The sequence below is a fragment of the Colossoma macropomum genome, unplaced genomic scaffold, assembly GCF_904425465.1.
Source record: "Colossoma macropomum unplaced genomic scaffold, Colossoma_macropomum, whole genome shotgun sequence".
Taxonomy (NCBI): Eukaryota; Metazoa; Chordata; class Actinopteri; order Characiformes; family Serrasalmidae; genus Colossoma; species Colossoma macropomum.
The window spans coordinates 24,934,670-24,950,871 of record NW_023494794.1 but is presented as its reverse complement, the minus strand read 5'-3'; the positions used below and the strand labels follow the sequence as shown (position 1 = coordinate 24,950,871).

Genomic DNA, 16,202 nt, shown 5'->3' with positions numbered 1-16,202 from the left:
CTGCACCTTTAAGACTGATATGCGTTAATAAGCTCTGTCATGTCTGGCTGTCTTGTATCATGGCTTTGAAAAAAGAAATAAAGAAAACAGTGTGTATGAAGTCTTCATGACCTGAATATAAGTGGGTGGGGCTGCACTGCTGTAGGCTGTACATTAAATTCAATGGATTTGTGACATCACAAAACCAGGGAGGCATTTTTGGAGTTTCCATGCATGGACTGGAGAGTAAACAACACATTTGGAAACATCAACGATGTTGACATCTATGTTTTTGCACTGGTATGTTTATGTAATATCAAAGTATTGTGCAGTTCTTCATTTTTCAGGAGATATTTCTGAGGAGATTAGATATAATTTGTACAAATAAAGAAAATAAGTGAGTTAAAGGTAACTAAGTGAAAAAAGCCAATCATTTTCAAACCTGGAGTTCGAAAAATTATAAAAATGGGACTCCTAAGAACTATGCAAGATCCACACATTTGACCAAAGTAAACCACCAAAAGTGCAGACAAGTGACCAAAGTAGACCACCAAAATGTCACTGGATAAACAGTACTTAAAGCTGTTTTATCTTTGAAAGATATATTTGCAAACCAAAAGAACGAAGCTGCTCGTGTTCTCAGAACAATGGACTGACCACCCCAGAGTTCAGACCTCAACATCACTTAATGTGTTTGGGATTACTTGAATTGGATTGTGAAAACTAGAAGGTGCAACCAACTTCTAAGGCAGCAGTAGGACTGAACATCAAGCTGAGACACAAAAGAGAAATGAATTTTATAACCGGGTGCTAAATCATCCATTAAGTGAGTTTATGGGCTGAGCACATGACAAATGATTTTAACACCTTTTCTTTTACATAAATGGTCATTTCTCTTCAATTGTTAAAAGATTTCTACCTTTTCGCATGCATGTCAGGAAATGATTGAAATTCCACTTGGCTGCTGGTGGTGGTAATTCAGGACACGTCACAGTCGTTCTGATTTAGAGATTTCTATTTAAAGGATTGCAGCAATGACTAGAAAGATTCTGCCTGTGGAGTGCCTATAAACGCTCACCGCAGAGGGTACATTTAAGCACAATTTTCAATCTGATGACATTTTATAACATTTTTTTACTTTTTTTTTGAAAAATCTCAGAGGGCCCTTCGAATGAAAAACATCTTTCAAAACTAAGAGCTTTTTCTTTATTCTCAGGTGGAAGAACATTTAGGTTAACAAAGAAGACAGTTCTAATAAAACAAGCTCATCTCCATAATAGAGGTGCCAAAAGGGGTTATTTGCATAATTTGGTTCCCTAAAGATCCTTTCAATTGGATAATTATTAGAGCAGTGGTTCTAAAACTGGTCCTAAGGGACCCCCTGGACAGTCCACATTCTTGCTCTGTCTCAGTGTTGGGATTTAGGATTAAGCAAAAATGTGGATCATCTGTGGATCCTGGAGCACTAGCTTCAGAACCAGTGCTTAGGAGAACCATTTCTACAAAGGAGATGTAGGCTATGAAGAACGTTGAACTTCCTACTTCACAACCACCTGCTACAAAGAACCCCTAAACTGGTATAGAACCTTTACATTTATGTAAACCTCTAAAAGGTTCTTTATACTCAGAGATACACAACTCTGTTTCAAACATGGCTGTTTAGGGAACATCAAAAAAGTGGTTCTCCTATGGCAAAGAACCCTTTCTGGCACTTTATTTTTAAGAGAGTAGCTGGTCCACCACAAAGTGATGAGGTGCCAAACCTGTTAGCCCAGCTCAAACTACCTGGTCAAGAGTGCCAGCAAACCTAGCTCGGATGCTAACAGAGAACTTTTTAGAGGAACTTAAAAGGTTTATAAACGGTTCTTGGATGTACAGTTCTACTAAAAATTTTAATCGGTATGGAACCTTTATGCGGAAAAGGTTCTTCATGCTTGCAGTCTCATTTACAAAAACAGTTCTTCAAAGAACCATCCTTTGAAAGCCAGCTAAGGGAACCAAATGAGGTTCTTGTATGGGTCTGCTCCAAAGAACCTTGTCAGGCAGATGTATTTTTAAAGGTTTGTCCAGTTTGGACAATTTATGATTGTAGGATGAGAAGAGACCATATGATTGTTGAAGGGGAGGAGAACTTTAAGAACACGGACTGGAGCTCTGGACAGCTGCTGGTTTAAGTTAGAAGGCCAGACCCCTCCTTGATGAACAGAAAGGACTAAGGGTAGAGATGGGGAGGTGGTGAAACGCAAAATGTGTAAATTTACAGCATTCATTTAACAGGAAAACAGTGGTTTGTTATTTTACAGGATCATACTGTAAAAGGCTGGGTATTTAGAATGGTGCTTTGGTTTAGACAACACAATTTACAGTAATTTACTTGCAGCAACGTGCCAGTTGAGTACTATAAATTTACAGTAAGTAATGTAATATACAGTAAAATACCTGTAAAACTTCTATAGTGAATACACACTACTTTACTGGCAAATTTGCTGCCAGTAAATTGCTGTGAATTTACAGTGAATTTGTTTTACAGTATAGAAAATGAAATGTATAGGTATTTAATTATTTCATGACTCACATTAGTTGTAATTTGTAATTGTACACTCTTAAAAAGGATGGTTCTGTAAGGGTTCTTTAGTAAAGACAAGGGTTCTAAATAGTTCTATAACCCTTTGCATACTTAAATTAGTCTTTGCATAGTGAAATAGTTATTCAGATTAATGGAGTATGTGTTATATATGATTCTTTATAACCTCAAAAAGGGTTGTTCTTCTGTTAAAAGCTTGACATTGTAACCATTGCAGAACCTTTTTGGTGCTATATAGAACCTTTTACACAAAAATTCTACATAGAACCATATATAACATATTCTCCATCAATCTGAAGGACTATTTGACCATGGTAAGGACTCTTTAAGTATGCAAATGGCTCTTTGAGTGTTTAGGGTTCTATATATAACCATTATCTTTACTAAAGAACCCTTAAAGAGATTGATCTTTTAAAGAGTGTATTACTGGTTTTAATAAAAGACACTTGAATAACCGTCTTTTTTAAGCATGTAAAACAACAATTCTGAAAAGAAAATTGTTGAGGTGAGTCAATTCTCTGAGGTGTGCGTTCTCAAGTTGTTCATCAAGATCTTTAGTTCAGTCTCAAATTGTAATTAGCAATGAAGCTAAACCTGTTCTGTTCAGCTTTCATATTAGACAAACCTCCACATAACAACAGGTTTATCCATGTATATCAAAGTTTATATACTGTTCCAATTTTATCTGTAAATTCTGAAAGTACTAAAAAAAACATGTCAAACTTTCATTACTGGATTAGCGACTGGGCTCGCTAGCATACTATTCAAATTACAGTGTATCCAACCTTATGTGGGTTTTTGGCAGGTACATTTCTTGTTCATCAAGATACAAACAAAATAAATGTTTCCACAAAGGTACAACAGTGGTTTTAAGGACCAATTGTGAACTTAAATAAGTTTTTCCAGGTGAAAAGTGTATATTTATATCTTTTCATAACCTAATGTTTTAAAACAGAACAATAAAATAAAAAAAAGTCTGGAGATGAGACGGGGTGTGTGGAGTCAGTACAACTTAGAAAATATAATTTCAGTGGATTATGGTGCAATTATGCTTCCTGATTGAAGGTACTGAAATGTAGCTTTGAGGGTACCACCCCAGTGACAAGAGGGGTACTGCCCCAGTGACCGTTTCATACCTTTATATCTGAGAGTGTATCTGAATGAATGTTTTTGTAACCAACGTACAATTAAAGCTTCCTATAGAAGCCATACTGAAACCAACGCTGCTGTGAATGGCATCACAGTAAACTGACAGGCAAGGATGCACCAGTAAATTCAACAATAAGAATCTAAATCTAGAGTCTAGATCTTTGCTGTCCACTCATGTCCTTTCTAAAGTGTCCACATTTACGTTTTTGTTATCTGGGTAAATGTAAACATGGTTTATGGAACCTTGCTAGTAAAGGGCCTCCTTTATCTAGAGATTTGTTTTTTTTCCCTCTTTGGTTTTAAACGAAGGGCAAAATAAGTAGCGCTATCAAGCAGCGACGGGTGGAAGGCCAGTCACTAATCATTTTCCCCTTTTTTCCTCTACAGCGTCCGACCGGGGTGATTAATGATAGGTTTCATTAGAATGCTTTTCCAATCTCGCTAAAGGCCGCGTGGGCAATTTTCCGATTTCAAGGTTCATGGCATGGGCACGGGGGGGAAAGATAGAGATATTGTTGTTCCGATGCATATTTTCCGCCATTCTGAAGGGAAGCAATTCCACCTGCCGGCATTTAAGAGATTCGTCACGTCACTCATGCGCCACTGAGGTGGACGGACAAGAAAGGGAGTGACTTAGCACCCGTGGGTGAGTACGTACTAGAGCACATGTGTGGGTGGATAAATCGGGCTGATAAACCTCACACATCGCAAAACGACGGGGCCATTTCATCGGCTATTAGTCGTGTGCATGTGAGGAGGACCGGGGACAAATGGGGAATATTTATAGCCGATGAATAGGAGGAGAAGGCTGGCTGGCTTTTATTGAGTCATGAGTGAAACAGCTTTTTTTTTTCTGACTCTGCACTAGCGGGACGGGACTGGTAGGGGGATCTGAACTGATAACCCTGCGGTTTAATCAAACCCTGCAGGGAGGCTGAGATTGCGCTGGCATTCTGCCCAGCACACTCTTACACATCCACCGGAGTGTGTGGATAGAAAGACAAGAGGTTTCCATCAGCTAAAGCTGCTAACGCTAACCCCCTCTATTCACACCCTGGAGAGTGGAGGGCCTGATAGGCCCTGGTGCAAAAACGCCAGCTATGCCAGCAGACAGCAGCATCAAAGTGGTTTTAGTTTCCAGCTGACACAAATGCAATAATAAAAGCAAAAGTGTGGTTTAATTTAAGATTAATTATCACAGCTAATTGAATAGTTCTTGAATTTGATACGTTTTTGCTGTGCATACAGTCAGAAAAGCCATTGTTTCAAAGCAAAGAAAGTGGAATCAGAAATATATACGGCTGTTATTCTTGGGAAAAATTAAATTCAGCATTTCCTTTAGGATGTGTGGATCCTTCAGAAGGCTGGAACACTATGTTCACTTCCCGACAGGCAGGAACAGCACAACGTTTAATCATTTTGATGTTCTATTTCCATAACTCAACTACAGAGTGTAGTCTACTAGATAGCTGTCCAATGGGAATGGGAGAGGCTAAACTGCTGTAGAGGCATCCTCATGGGAATGTGCCCATGGTTGTGACATCACAAACTGTTTTTTGCAGCTTTTCCAAATGTGGACCATATGAACTGGGGAATGAATGGTATGTTTTAAAAGCTTTGAGTGTGTTTACTCTCTTAAATCAAACAGAGCTTTAAAAAAGCTTTAAAAAATGTTAGAGGCCCATTAAAGTGATTCATAGTTTGTTAATATACACCAAAATCATGAAAAAATCCTGACTGTGATGAACAAAGTGGTCAAAACAGACATTAAGAAATGACGAGCAACAGCGCTGTGAGCAACCACTATGGAGGAACCACTGTTGGATTCCTAGAGACACATGTTTCAAAAGGGTTGAAGCAAAGGGTTGAAGAACCTTCATATAATTTAAAGGTTCTTTGCCAGTTTAAGGGTTTTTGAAATTATGTAGAAATTCTTTGACTGATGCCAGAAAAGAACCACTGTTGGGTCCCTAGAGAACCATGATTGAAAAAAAGGCTGAACTTTTACATAATATAAAGGTTCTTTGGCACGTTAAGGGTTCTTTTCAGAACTTTTGCATTATATGGAATTTTTTTGAGTGATGCCATGAAATAACCACTGATGGATCTCTGTAGAACCATGTTTGAAAAAGGCCAAACCTTCACATCATCTAAAAGTTCTTTGCCAGTCTAAGGTTCTTCACCGAACCTTTACATAATGTTGAAATTCTTTGAGTGATGCCAGGAGAGAATCACTGTTGGATCCCTAGAGAACCCTGTTTGAAAAAGGCAGACCCTTAATATAATCAAAAGGTTCATTGCCAATTTAAGAGTTCTTCACAGAACCTTTACATAATGTTGAAATTCTTTGATTGATGCCAGGAGAGAATCACTGTTGGATCCTTAGAGAACCATGTGTGAAAAAGAGATGTGTGAGTGTGAAGAACATTTCAAAGATTTGAAGAACCTTCACGTAATCTAAACATTCTATACCAATGTAAGGGCTCATCCCATAATCTTTACACTATGTGGAAGATCTTTAAATTTCAGAAAGGTTCTTCATACTTTCACTTCTCCATACAGAAATGGTTCTCTAAAGCAGTGGTTCTCAAACTTTCCCTCAGAGATCCTGACACCTAGAGTGAAAACATGGACCATCTGGGGTTCCTGGGTTCCTGGGGTCCTGCTGGATCTCCAAAGAATTGTGTGTGATTTTTTTCTTTTTTTTTATGAACCTTCACATAATCTAAAGGTTCTTTGCCAATTTAAGTGTTCATCCTAAAAAAAAAACTTTACAGTAAATGAACATTCTTTGAGTGATGCCATGAAAGAACCACTGCTGGATTCCTACAGAACCATATTTGAAAAAGGCAGAAACTTCACATAATCTAAAGGCTCTGTGCCAATTTAGGGGTTCTTCCCAGAATATTTGAATTATATGAAAATTCTTTGAGTGATGCTGTAAAATAATCACTGCTGGATCCCTAGAGAACCATGTGGGGGTCCTGGGTTCCTCTTTGAATACTTGTGCTCTAAAGAATCATCCACTGAAAGTTACTTTAGTGTAACTAAACGTTCTTTTTGGCATCATATAAAGAACCTTTTTTGGCACCTTCATTTTTAAGAGTCTAAGTTGATGTATTCAAATAACACTCATTATTTCTAGTCACATTTTAGTGTTGTACATATTGAACAATCTGCAAAATACATAAATACTAAGTATTTGAGAGAGATATGACATGCATATGATTTTATTAATAAACTCATATCCCTATGATATGCAGTAATGCTACTTTGCTGTTTCATTTAACTTTTCATTATTCATAAAATTATGAAGATTCTTCATGTTTCACAACACTGTTTGTATGTCACACTATTTTGCACCACACGCTACACTTAGTTCTAATATTTTCAGTAAATATGAGTAATAATAATTCACTAGAATATTTGTCAATCAAAGTTTAGCATACAGTTAGTATATATTCATTTGCCTACAGTTAATCATTTGTTAGCGTTAGTGCTGAGAGCGAATGTGAGTCAAACAGACCAGAGAAAATGAACAAGTGAAAAGGTAATGTTTCTCAGCTTCGCTCCCTGAGAGGACGACAGCTCTTCTCTCTTATCAGCCGCTATCAAAAGCACATAAACTCTGGAATTTATCCCTCGTGTGATGCCACTGGCCACAGGTGCTGTTTGCTATTATGGTGACACATTTTACGCCAGATATCTCTCACCGGCGTTTGTTTGCTCCTCCGCGGCCTGTGGGCTTATCTCCCTCTCAGACATTTGACTTTCATTCGGCGCCTCCTCGCGAGTTCACAGAGGCAGGAAATGAATTTAGATCCCGTTTCCACTGCTTATCATGACATGCTGCTCTCTCTCTGTCTCTCTCTCTTACTTTCATTCTTCTCTCTTTCTTTTTCTATCTCTTTCTATCTATCCATTTCCTTTTCTCTCTCACTTTTCATGTCTCCCACTTTCTTTTTGTATGTCTCTTTGTTCTTATAATCTGTCTTTCTCTTTCTTTCTTTCTTTCTTTCTTTCTTTCTTTCTTTTCTACCTATCACTGTCCTTTCTATCAATCTATTTCATTTAATTTCTCTTTCTGTCAGTCGCTCACTCTCTCTACATCTTTTTCTCTCTTTTTCTGTCTTTCTCTCTCTCTTTTCTCTCTTATTCTCACTCTTCTCGTTCTTGTTCTATCTCTCTTTTCTTTCTCTTTCTATATATCTATTTTCTTTTCTCTCTCGCTTTTCATGTCTCATACTTTCTTTTTGTATCTCTCTCTCTGTCCTTCCAATCTGTCTTTCTCTTTCTTTCTTTCTTGCTTTCCTTCTCACACTCTTTCTCTCTTCTATCTATCACTGTCCTTTGTATCAATCTATTTCATTTTCTTTCTCTCTTTCTGTCACTCTTTCATTCTCTCTACATCTTTTTCCTCTCTCTTTTTCTGTCTCTCTCTCTCCTTTCTCTCTCTTATTGTTTTATCTCACATTCTCATTTTATCTCTCTTATTTCATCGTTTTATCTCTTGCTTTCCATGTCTCACACTTTTTCCTTTCTACCTCTCTCCTTTCTATCTCTCTTTCTATTTCTTTCCTGCTTTCTTCTTCTCACACTCTTTCTTCAGTCAGTCTCTTTTTATGCATCTATTTCACTTTCTATTCCTCTCTCACTTGCTTTCTCTTTCTCTGACTGTCTTCCTCTCTCATTCTCACTCTCCCTCTTTCATTTTCTTTCTGTCTTTCTTTTTTCTTCTTCTTTCTCTTTCTCACTCTTTTACCCTCACTACCTTCTTTCTCTTCCTTTCTCTCTATTTCTGTTGCTCTCCTTTCCTGCTTTCTTTCACTTTCACCCTTTCTCTTTGTTCTTGACACACTGTTATCTATAAACATGGACAAAAGAATGAGATATTTTCCAAAGTATTGCTTTAAGAGGGGCACGTATGGTGGACTGTCTAGATTTTCTTCATTAAAAATGTGTTGAATGTAGAAAAGCCCACATTTGTAGATTCAATCATCCATCCATCATCTAAAGCACTGTGGAGCCTATCCCAGCTGCCATTGGGCGGAAGGCAGGATACACCCTGGACAGGTCGCCAGTCCATCGCAGGGCAGGCAGACAGACATACACAGTCACTCACACCCAGCGGCAAATTTTAGCATGTCCAATCAGCCTGACTGCATGTTTTTGGACTGTGGGAGGAAACCCACGCAGACACGGGGAGAACAGGCAAACTCCACACAGAAATGACCCTGGTCACCCAGCCGGGAATCGAACCCAGGTCATTCTTGCTGTGAGGCAACAGCACTACCCACTGCGCCACCGTGCCACCCAAACAAGAGCATTAGAGGCTTTACCACTAATCACAGATATTTTCAGCTTTTTCAGTATGTTCTGTATGTTCAGTATGTTCAGTATTTTCAGTATGTTCAGCATTTTCAGCTCTTTCTGCATTTTCAGTATTTTGAGTATGTTCAGTATTTTCAGCTCTTTCAGTATTTTTAGTTTTTTTTTTCAGCAGTTTTACTATGTTCAGTAGGTTCAGTATTTTCCTTATATTCAGTTTTTTTTTCAGTACTTTCAGGATGTTTAGTTTTTTCTGCATTTTCAGCTCTTTCAGTTTTTTTTCTGTATTTTCAGCTCTCAGTTTTTTTTTTCTGTTTTTTCAGTAGTCAATGTCTTTTCATTTTCACCTCCAGAGGAAAATAAGCACTTTGTGAGCTGGTGTGTCTGAGAGTGCTTTTACAGAATTCACTACGTGTGTACATTTCAGACAGATTTACCTCAAAGAAAGAGACAGAAAGTGAGAGAGGGGATAAAAGCTCCCCCTCTTTCAATTACCAGCAGTCCTTTCACCTCCATTCACTTCATACTATCTCATAGACGACTGCTCTCCCTCTCAATCTATAACTATCTCTCTATTTCTACCTCTCTCTGTCTCAATCTATAACTACCTCTCTATTCCTACCCCTCCTTCTCTCTCTCTCTCTATCTTTTAAGGGGTTAAAGAGCCACTAAACTTGGCCATGGTAGACAAATCTATTGATGAAATTGGAGTCTTTACGCAAAATGCATGTATGATTCAGTCATGATTAAACTTGCAGGAATTGAATAACAAATGAACCACGTAACAGCAAAATGGTTGATGAAAATAAATCCAAAGAATTGTGAAATGCAGAATGCACTGTATAAGTACGCAACAGTGCATATCAATGCCTTATCAACATGCATTCACTTCGGATTAATAATACATCAGCTATTGTACTGGCCTAGTCACTTTGTTATATCCTTCAGTAACGAAGCATAATAGAGTATTGTTTATGTTTGTGATGAATGAGTATAAACCTTAATCACCTGACAATACCTAAAAGTGTCTGCAGAGCTCAAACACTGCAACCGTTTATGATCTGCGGTGCATTCAAAGCGGAGCAAGTCTTCATAACAATAGAGCTCTGGTTTTAGTCTGCTGATGTAGTGTGCGGTGCTAAAAGAACACAATGGCCTCCAGACAAAAGCGCCTCTCCTCAGCAGTGCCCAGCCATTAACTTAATACCACCCCATACAAAAGCCTTATAAGAAGTACAGGGACTTTTGCTTCGCACTGACAATGACACTGTTTCTCCCTTTTTTCTGTTTCTTTGGCCACACTTTACACCCGTTTTGTGAAATGAGTTATAAATACACTATGTCCAAAAGTTTGCAGACAATGTTTCTTCTGAGATCAAGGGAGCTTTTCCCCCATGTTCCTGATACAATAGCAGCCTTCACTCTTCTGGCAAGGCTTTACAATAGAAGTTGAAACACTGCTGTGAGGATTTGATTGTAGGCACAAGAGTGAGGTCAGGTACTAATGTTGGATGATTAGTTCTGGATTACTCCAAATCATGCCAAAAGTATTTGATGGAGCTGATTCAATCCAGAGAACACAGTTCCACTGCTCCACAGCCCAATGCTGGGGTTTATAAACCTCTAGCTGTCTAGGTGACAAAAAAAGGCATCAGGCGAAACAACTTTGCACAAAAAGGAATCAGGTGAATTTGTTTTGTACAAAAAGGCATCAGGCAAAACAGCTTTGCACAAAAAGGCACCAGGGAAATTTCTTTTGTACAAAAAGGCATCAGACAAAATGACTTCACAAAAAAGCATCAGGCAAAATGGCCTCACACAAAAAGGCACCAGGAAATTTTCTTTTGTACAAAAAGGCATCAGGCAAAACAGCCTCGCACAGAAAGTCATCAGGCAACATGGCTTTGCACAAAAAGGCATCAGGCAAAACGGTCTTGCACAAAAATGCATCAGACAAAATGACTTCACAAAAAGGCATCAGGCGAAATAGCTTTGTACAAAAAGGCATCAGGTAAAAGAATTACTGTATTAGACAATATAGCCTTGCACAAAAAATAGAAAAAAACACCTTCGCATAAAGCACCATCAGGCAAACCAGCCTTGCACAAGAAGCTTTCAGGCAAACCAGGCTTTCACAAGAAGCTTTCAGGCAAAATAGCTTTGCACAAAATGGCATCAGGTGAATGGCCTTTCACAAAAAGGCATCAGGCAAAACAGCTTTGCACAAAATGGCATCAGGCGAAACGAGTGCACAAAAATGCGAAAAAAGTGAAATGACTTCACACAAAGCAGTATTAGGTGATATAATTGAACAAAAAAGCATCAGTTGAAATGCCATGCACAAAACAGTTTTAAGTGAAATGGGCTCACAAAAAAGGCTTCAAGCAAAACAAGCAGCAAGTGAGACGATTTTGCACAAAACGGAATGAGGCAAAACACCTTCACATAATGTAGCATCATGTGAATCTGACTCTCTCAAAACAGCAAAAATTAGATTTTATTCAGTGATTTCATTAAATATTTATAATATTAATATTATTGTTTACATCAGTAAATTGTCAAACATTTGAAAATATTAAAACTTTCTTTTCAAAAAGTCTCTCAAATAGAAACTTACATTCAATCTCTCTCTCTCTCTCTCTCTCTCTCTCTCTCAGCACATTCTTCACTAGTGCCATGCTTGCCTTCTTCCACTCACCTTCACACTCCTGACTCTACCCTTTAGTGTTTGTTTAGGTGGATTTACAGCAGACCTGCTATCAGTCACATCTGACACGGCATTAGCCCGACTGAAACATTGCCTGCTAAAAGGCCTGGGTTATATCGTGATGCAGGGATGGGCTATGATGCAGAAAGAGGGCTTTTTTAACCTTAAGAAAAGGTGGCTGAAGGAGGAGAGATGATGGATAATGTTTGTAAAAGTGAAACTGTGGAGGAGAAAAGCATTTCAAACAAAAAGAATCAGCAACGTGCTTATTACTCAACTTCTGTTGCCCACCCAACTCTAGTTTTAGCTGGCCACTATATTAGAAACACCACTCTTGTAGCTCCACCATGACAGTAAGAGACTGTAGCTCATCTGTTGACAATAGCCATCCTCTAGTGCAGGGCTCGGCAACATGCGGCTCTTTTACTGCCCTGTTGTGGCTCCACAGCAGACGTGAAGCTGAAATCAGTTTTTTGTTCACCAGCCTCTTGTTTGAATTTTCCCATTCCACCTTAAATGGTGCTGCATTTGCATTCTAGAACAAATTAGAACAAGAAGCTCGTGAATGAGAAACTGACTTCAGTAAAAAGTCAAACACTCAGAGACATTTTACAAGAAAATATTCTACTTTTGTGGAAAAGTTTCCTGCCGGAGATGCGTGAGAAGCGGCTTTTTTTTTAGTCTATGCTAGTACATTAGCACATACTGAGACATATTTACAGCCAAGATGGGAAAACGTTACTTCAGTAAAATGATCATAAAATGCTGTGGCTCCCAAGGTGGTTTGATTTTGATGAAAGAACAAAATTTGGGTTGCCGACCCCTGGGCTAAACCTTCATCCATGGATAGTTTTTGATCACAGAGCCGCTTTTGGCTACAGGCCATAATTGTACACCTTTACACACAGTTAGTGTGAAACATATGATGCTTTTTTCAATATTTTTGGCAATATTAATTTAGTAAATGATTAATAATTTACATTAATGGTCTAATTTTAGTCATTTAGTAACACATTCTTTGCTCACCAGTTTTGAAAAATGAGGCATTCTTATTGTCATTTTTTATAAACTTCATTTTCAATGTTACACAGCTTTCATAGTAATCATGGATTCATCTACAGCTCTGTTTATCATTCAAGTTAATACATAAATCTAAAGTAAACTTATATTATATTTAGGGACTCCTGGTCATTTAGCTAAAATACATTAAAATGTTTTAAATTTGGATGTGTACTGATACCTAACACCTATAACAGGCTAATGGAACAATCACGCTATATTTCACAGCAGCGCTGCACTTTTTTCAACTACAATATGGACAGAGCATCACATTAACATTATCTGACGAGGTCAGTAGATAGCTAATAAGTTAACTCAACAGAAGTTAACAAGTTAACTCCTCCAATAATAACTAGAAACAAAATTTAAATTCAAATCTTTACTGAAGCAGTCAGTAAAACCTCTATGCTAACATAGTACTGGAATCCTCATAAGGCTGCTATACAGGCACCACAATGTAACTGCTACACCATTTAGGGTGCGATGGAAAATTCGAATAAGACGCTGGTGAACAGAACGATAGCTTCATGGAACTAATTGGTTTGAAGGGTCAAAAGTGGAAAATGGTGCTAAAATGGGTTAACAGCATTAAAAACAAAGTGCTATTAATAATTTATTGTAATAATATGTTAATAACTGTGACAGCACTAATTATAATACATTTATATTGCACAAAACACTGACTTCAGACAATTGATTAGTACCTTTCTTAGTAAGCACATCCGCTCGTGGTCCAACCTGATGCAGTGTGTTGGCTGTGTTGTGAAAGTCAGGGTAATAAATAAAGGCGGTGGATGAAAATCAGAGTAAATGTCAGCCGTCCACTCTGTAAAACCCTGTATGTGGGTGCTCATATGGAGGGGGTGCAATATTCGGCCCATGCTTCAGTGCTGCCCAGCTTATCTGGCTCTGCAAACGCACAGGACCTGATTGAGACCTTGCACTACAGATTACCGAGGAAGGTCAAGAGTGAATAAATGTGTTTGCCGTGGAGGATCATGGCTGTGACCTACATAACCCCGAATACAGAACTGCCAGTGTGTGTTTGTGTGTTTGTTTGTGTGTGTGTGTGAGCGCGCGCAACAGATCCACACAAAACAAAAACTAAGTAAGGAAAATGAGATGATACACGTAGATCAGGAGCCACAGATTTGGGAGAGAGCCAACAGAAGCACCATCTTTACAGCAAACCTTCAAATATCAGCTGCGGGAATCTGATCATTTATTATCCTGCCTTTCTATACAGTATTAAACAGCACGTCCTTAAAATGCTGCTAGTACACAGTGATGTATTCAAACCCTCCCATGTTAACCAATGTAGCCATTTTCTGTCAAACCGCTAAATCACAAATTTGATTTTCTGGCTGAAGAATCACTTTAAGGGAAGAGTAGAGACAAACGGAAGACTCCAAGCTGGCTGTGTGTTTGTGTGTGTCACTCACCGGTGTCCTGGTCACACAGCTGTTCGCAGGGTTCAGTGGTCCGCTGACCACAGTAATCTCTGACCCACTGAGAAGTTGAGTTGTTTTGGTAATAGAGGGTCAGCTTCGCTGGGTTCAGCCAGTTCGACACATCCAGATAACTGCCCATGCTGACAACGAAACTGCTCCCTATACACACACATAAACACACACGAAAGGTAGCTTTAATGACCCACTGGACATGAATAAATCTCATTACACATAAATAATGTATATTATTATACCATAACATATCAGCATAGTATATCACAGTCATATGCAATATATATAATTGATTATGCAGTTGACTTGCCACCTTCTGGCTTTATTGAAACATTGAAAAACCTTCACTTTATAAGTATTTTGGTCACCAAATCACCACCGCAAGTCTTATTTAGCACCAATCCAGTGATGACCTTCTTCTCACGCTGGGGCTGGATCTCAAATGGCTCCCTGCTCCCTACGTAGTGCACTACGTAGGAATTTAAATACTGGATCCTGCAGCCCAATAGAGCAAATTACAGCTAAGAAACAGTAATTTGGGATCCAGACACATCCATACTTGACAAATGATGCTCTGTTTGGCTGTAGAGGCTAGAATTTCCAAACTTTCATAGCCAGCACACTACTTAGAGAGTATAGAGACGTTTGGGATTCGGCCTGGGTTTGACACTACTTCTGACTGAAACATGAATATTTGAAGTGTGTAATCCATTCAAGTGACATTTTTTAGACTTTTATACAGCTGTTTTACAGTTAATCATACCATAAGTGCTTTAATTGAAGCCTGTGATATTAATGATGGAGGTGTTAGGCTGTTAGCTATCTTTTAGCCTGTTAGCTAGCTGAGCCTAGTTCTAGTTAAGAACATAAGTTGTCAGCCACTCAGATTAAACAAAAAACAGGTTCTTACTTCATCAATATACTCAATGATCCATGCAAGCAGCATGAGAGTGACAGATTAGATTTTACAGGAGAAATTGTGTAATATAAAACCATGAACATCCCTCAAATACATTGAGCATGATAGACTGTTCAAACAGAAGACCTTAAACATGGTACCATACTACAGATATATGGGCAGAGGACGGCACTCATCTGTCAGCTTAGAACATAATGAGCTGGGTTTCAGAGATTAACCCTTATCCTGGATCAAAATGGATTTTCAATGGAAATCTGACCCAACTGATTGCCTAATATAGACTAGACTTTATCTTTGTCCTGTGAACTGACCTCTATTCACTTTGTGTTCAGCTAACTGCCTGCATGCCTCCTTCCCTTTCCAATTCACTGCCCTCTATTTGCAATACTGACTAGGGCCTAATTGATAGTATTGATTACTTATCCTGATGGGAAAGGTGAAACGATTGCTTTGGTCTCCTCGCATCCCAGCACAGCTCCTAGTGTTTGGCTTTAATAAAGTCATTTGTGCATATCTCTGATTGTCAAAAAGCCCGGAAAATCTATCCTGCTGAGACCCATTTTATTCTTTTCACTTCAAAAGTGCAGGAAACAGCATGAAAAATTCACCATTAGCACTTCATAACAGAGTACTCAGAGACAGCAATGTGTACAATGGTGATATCTTTATGTAAAGGATTAGTCAGAATCAAATTTGCACAGTTTTGAACCCTTAACCTCAAATTTAGTCAATTATCCAGGACATGTTTGATGTTTGAAGTTTGCTTCTTTAGTTCTACATTGGCCATCTGTTTCAATACTACTGTTTACATGCCCTTGTCCACTTGGCCTAGCCTTTTTTCCTTAAGGGGATCCCCAGTGCCATCTCAATGGACATTCCTTTACTTTATTAGCTTATAAGTAATATTTATATGCTGGGCCTTCAGAGGGCAAGAGAAAAAGTGAACACAAGCCTCAACTTCAGCAGGAGAACCCAGAAATCACTGCAATCTGGTACAGCTCACTTTGCAAACCT

The 16,202-nt window shown here is 38.5% G+C and overlaps 1 protein-coding gene across 1 annotated transcript in view; it reads right to left on the bottom strand.

Annotated features, from left to right (window-relative positions):
- LOC118814606 (astrotactin-2-like) overlaps positions 1–16,202 on the bottom strand; it is a 697,894-nt gene that overhangs the window by 301,244 nt on the left and 380,448 nt on the right. The window contains exon 8 of the mRNA XM_036580304.1: positions 14,249–14,416. Within this exon, the coding sequence (XP_036436197.1) occupies positions 14,249–14,416 (168 nt within the window). The remainder of the gene's footprint in view (positions 1–14,248; positions 14,417–16,202) is intronic.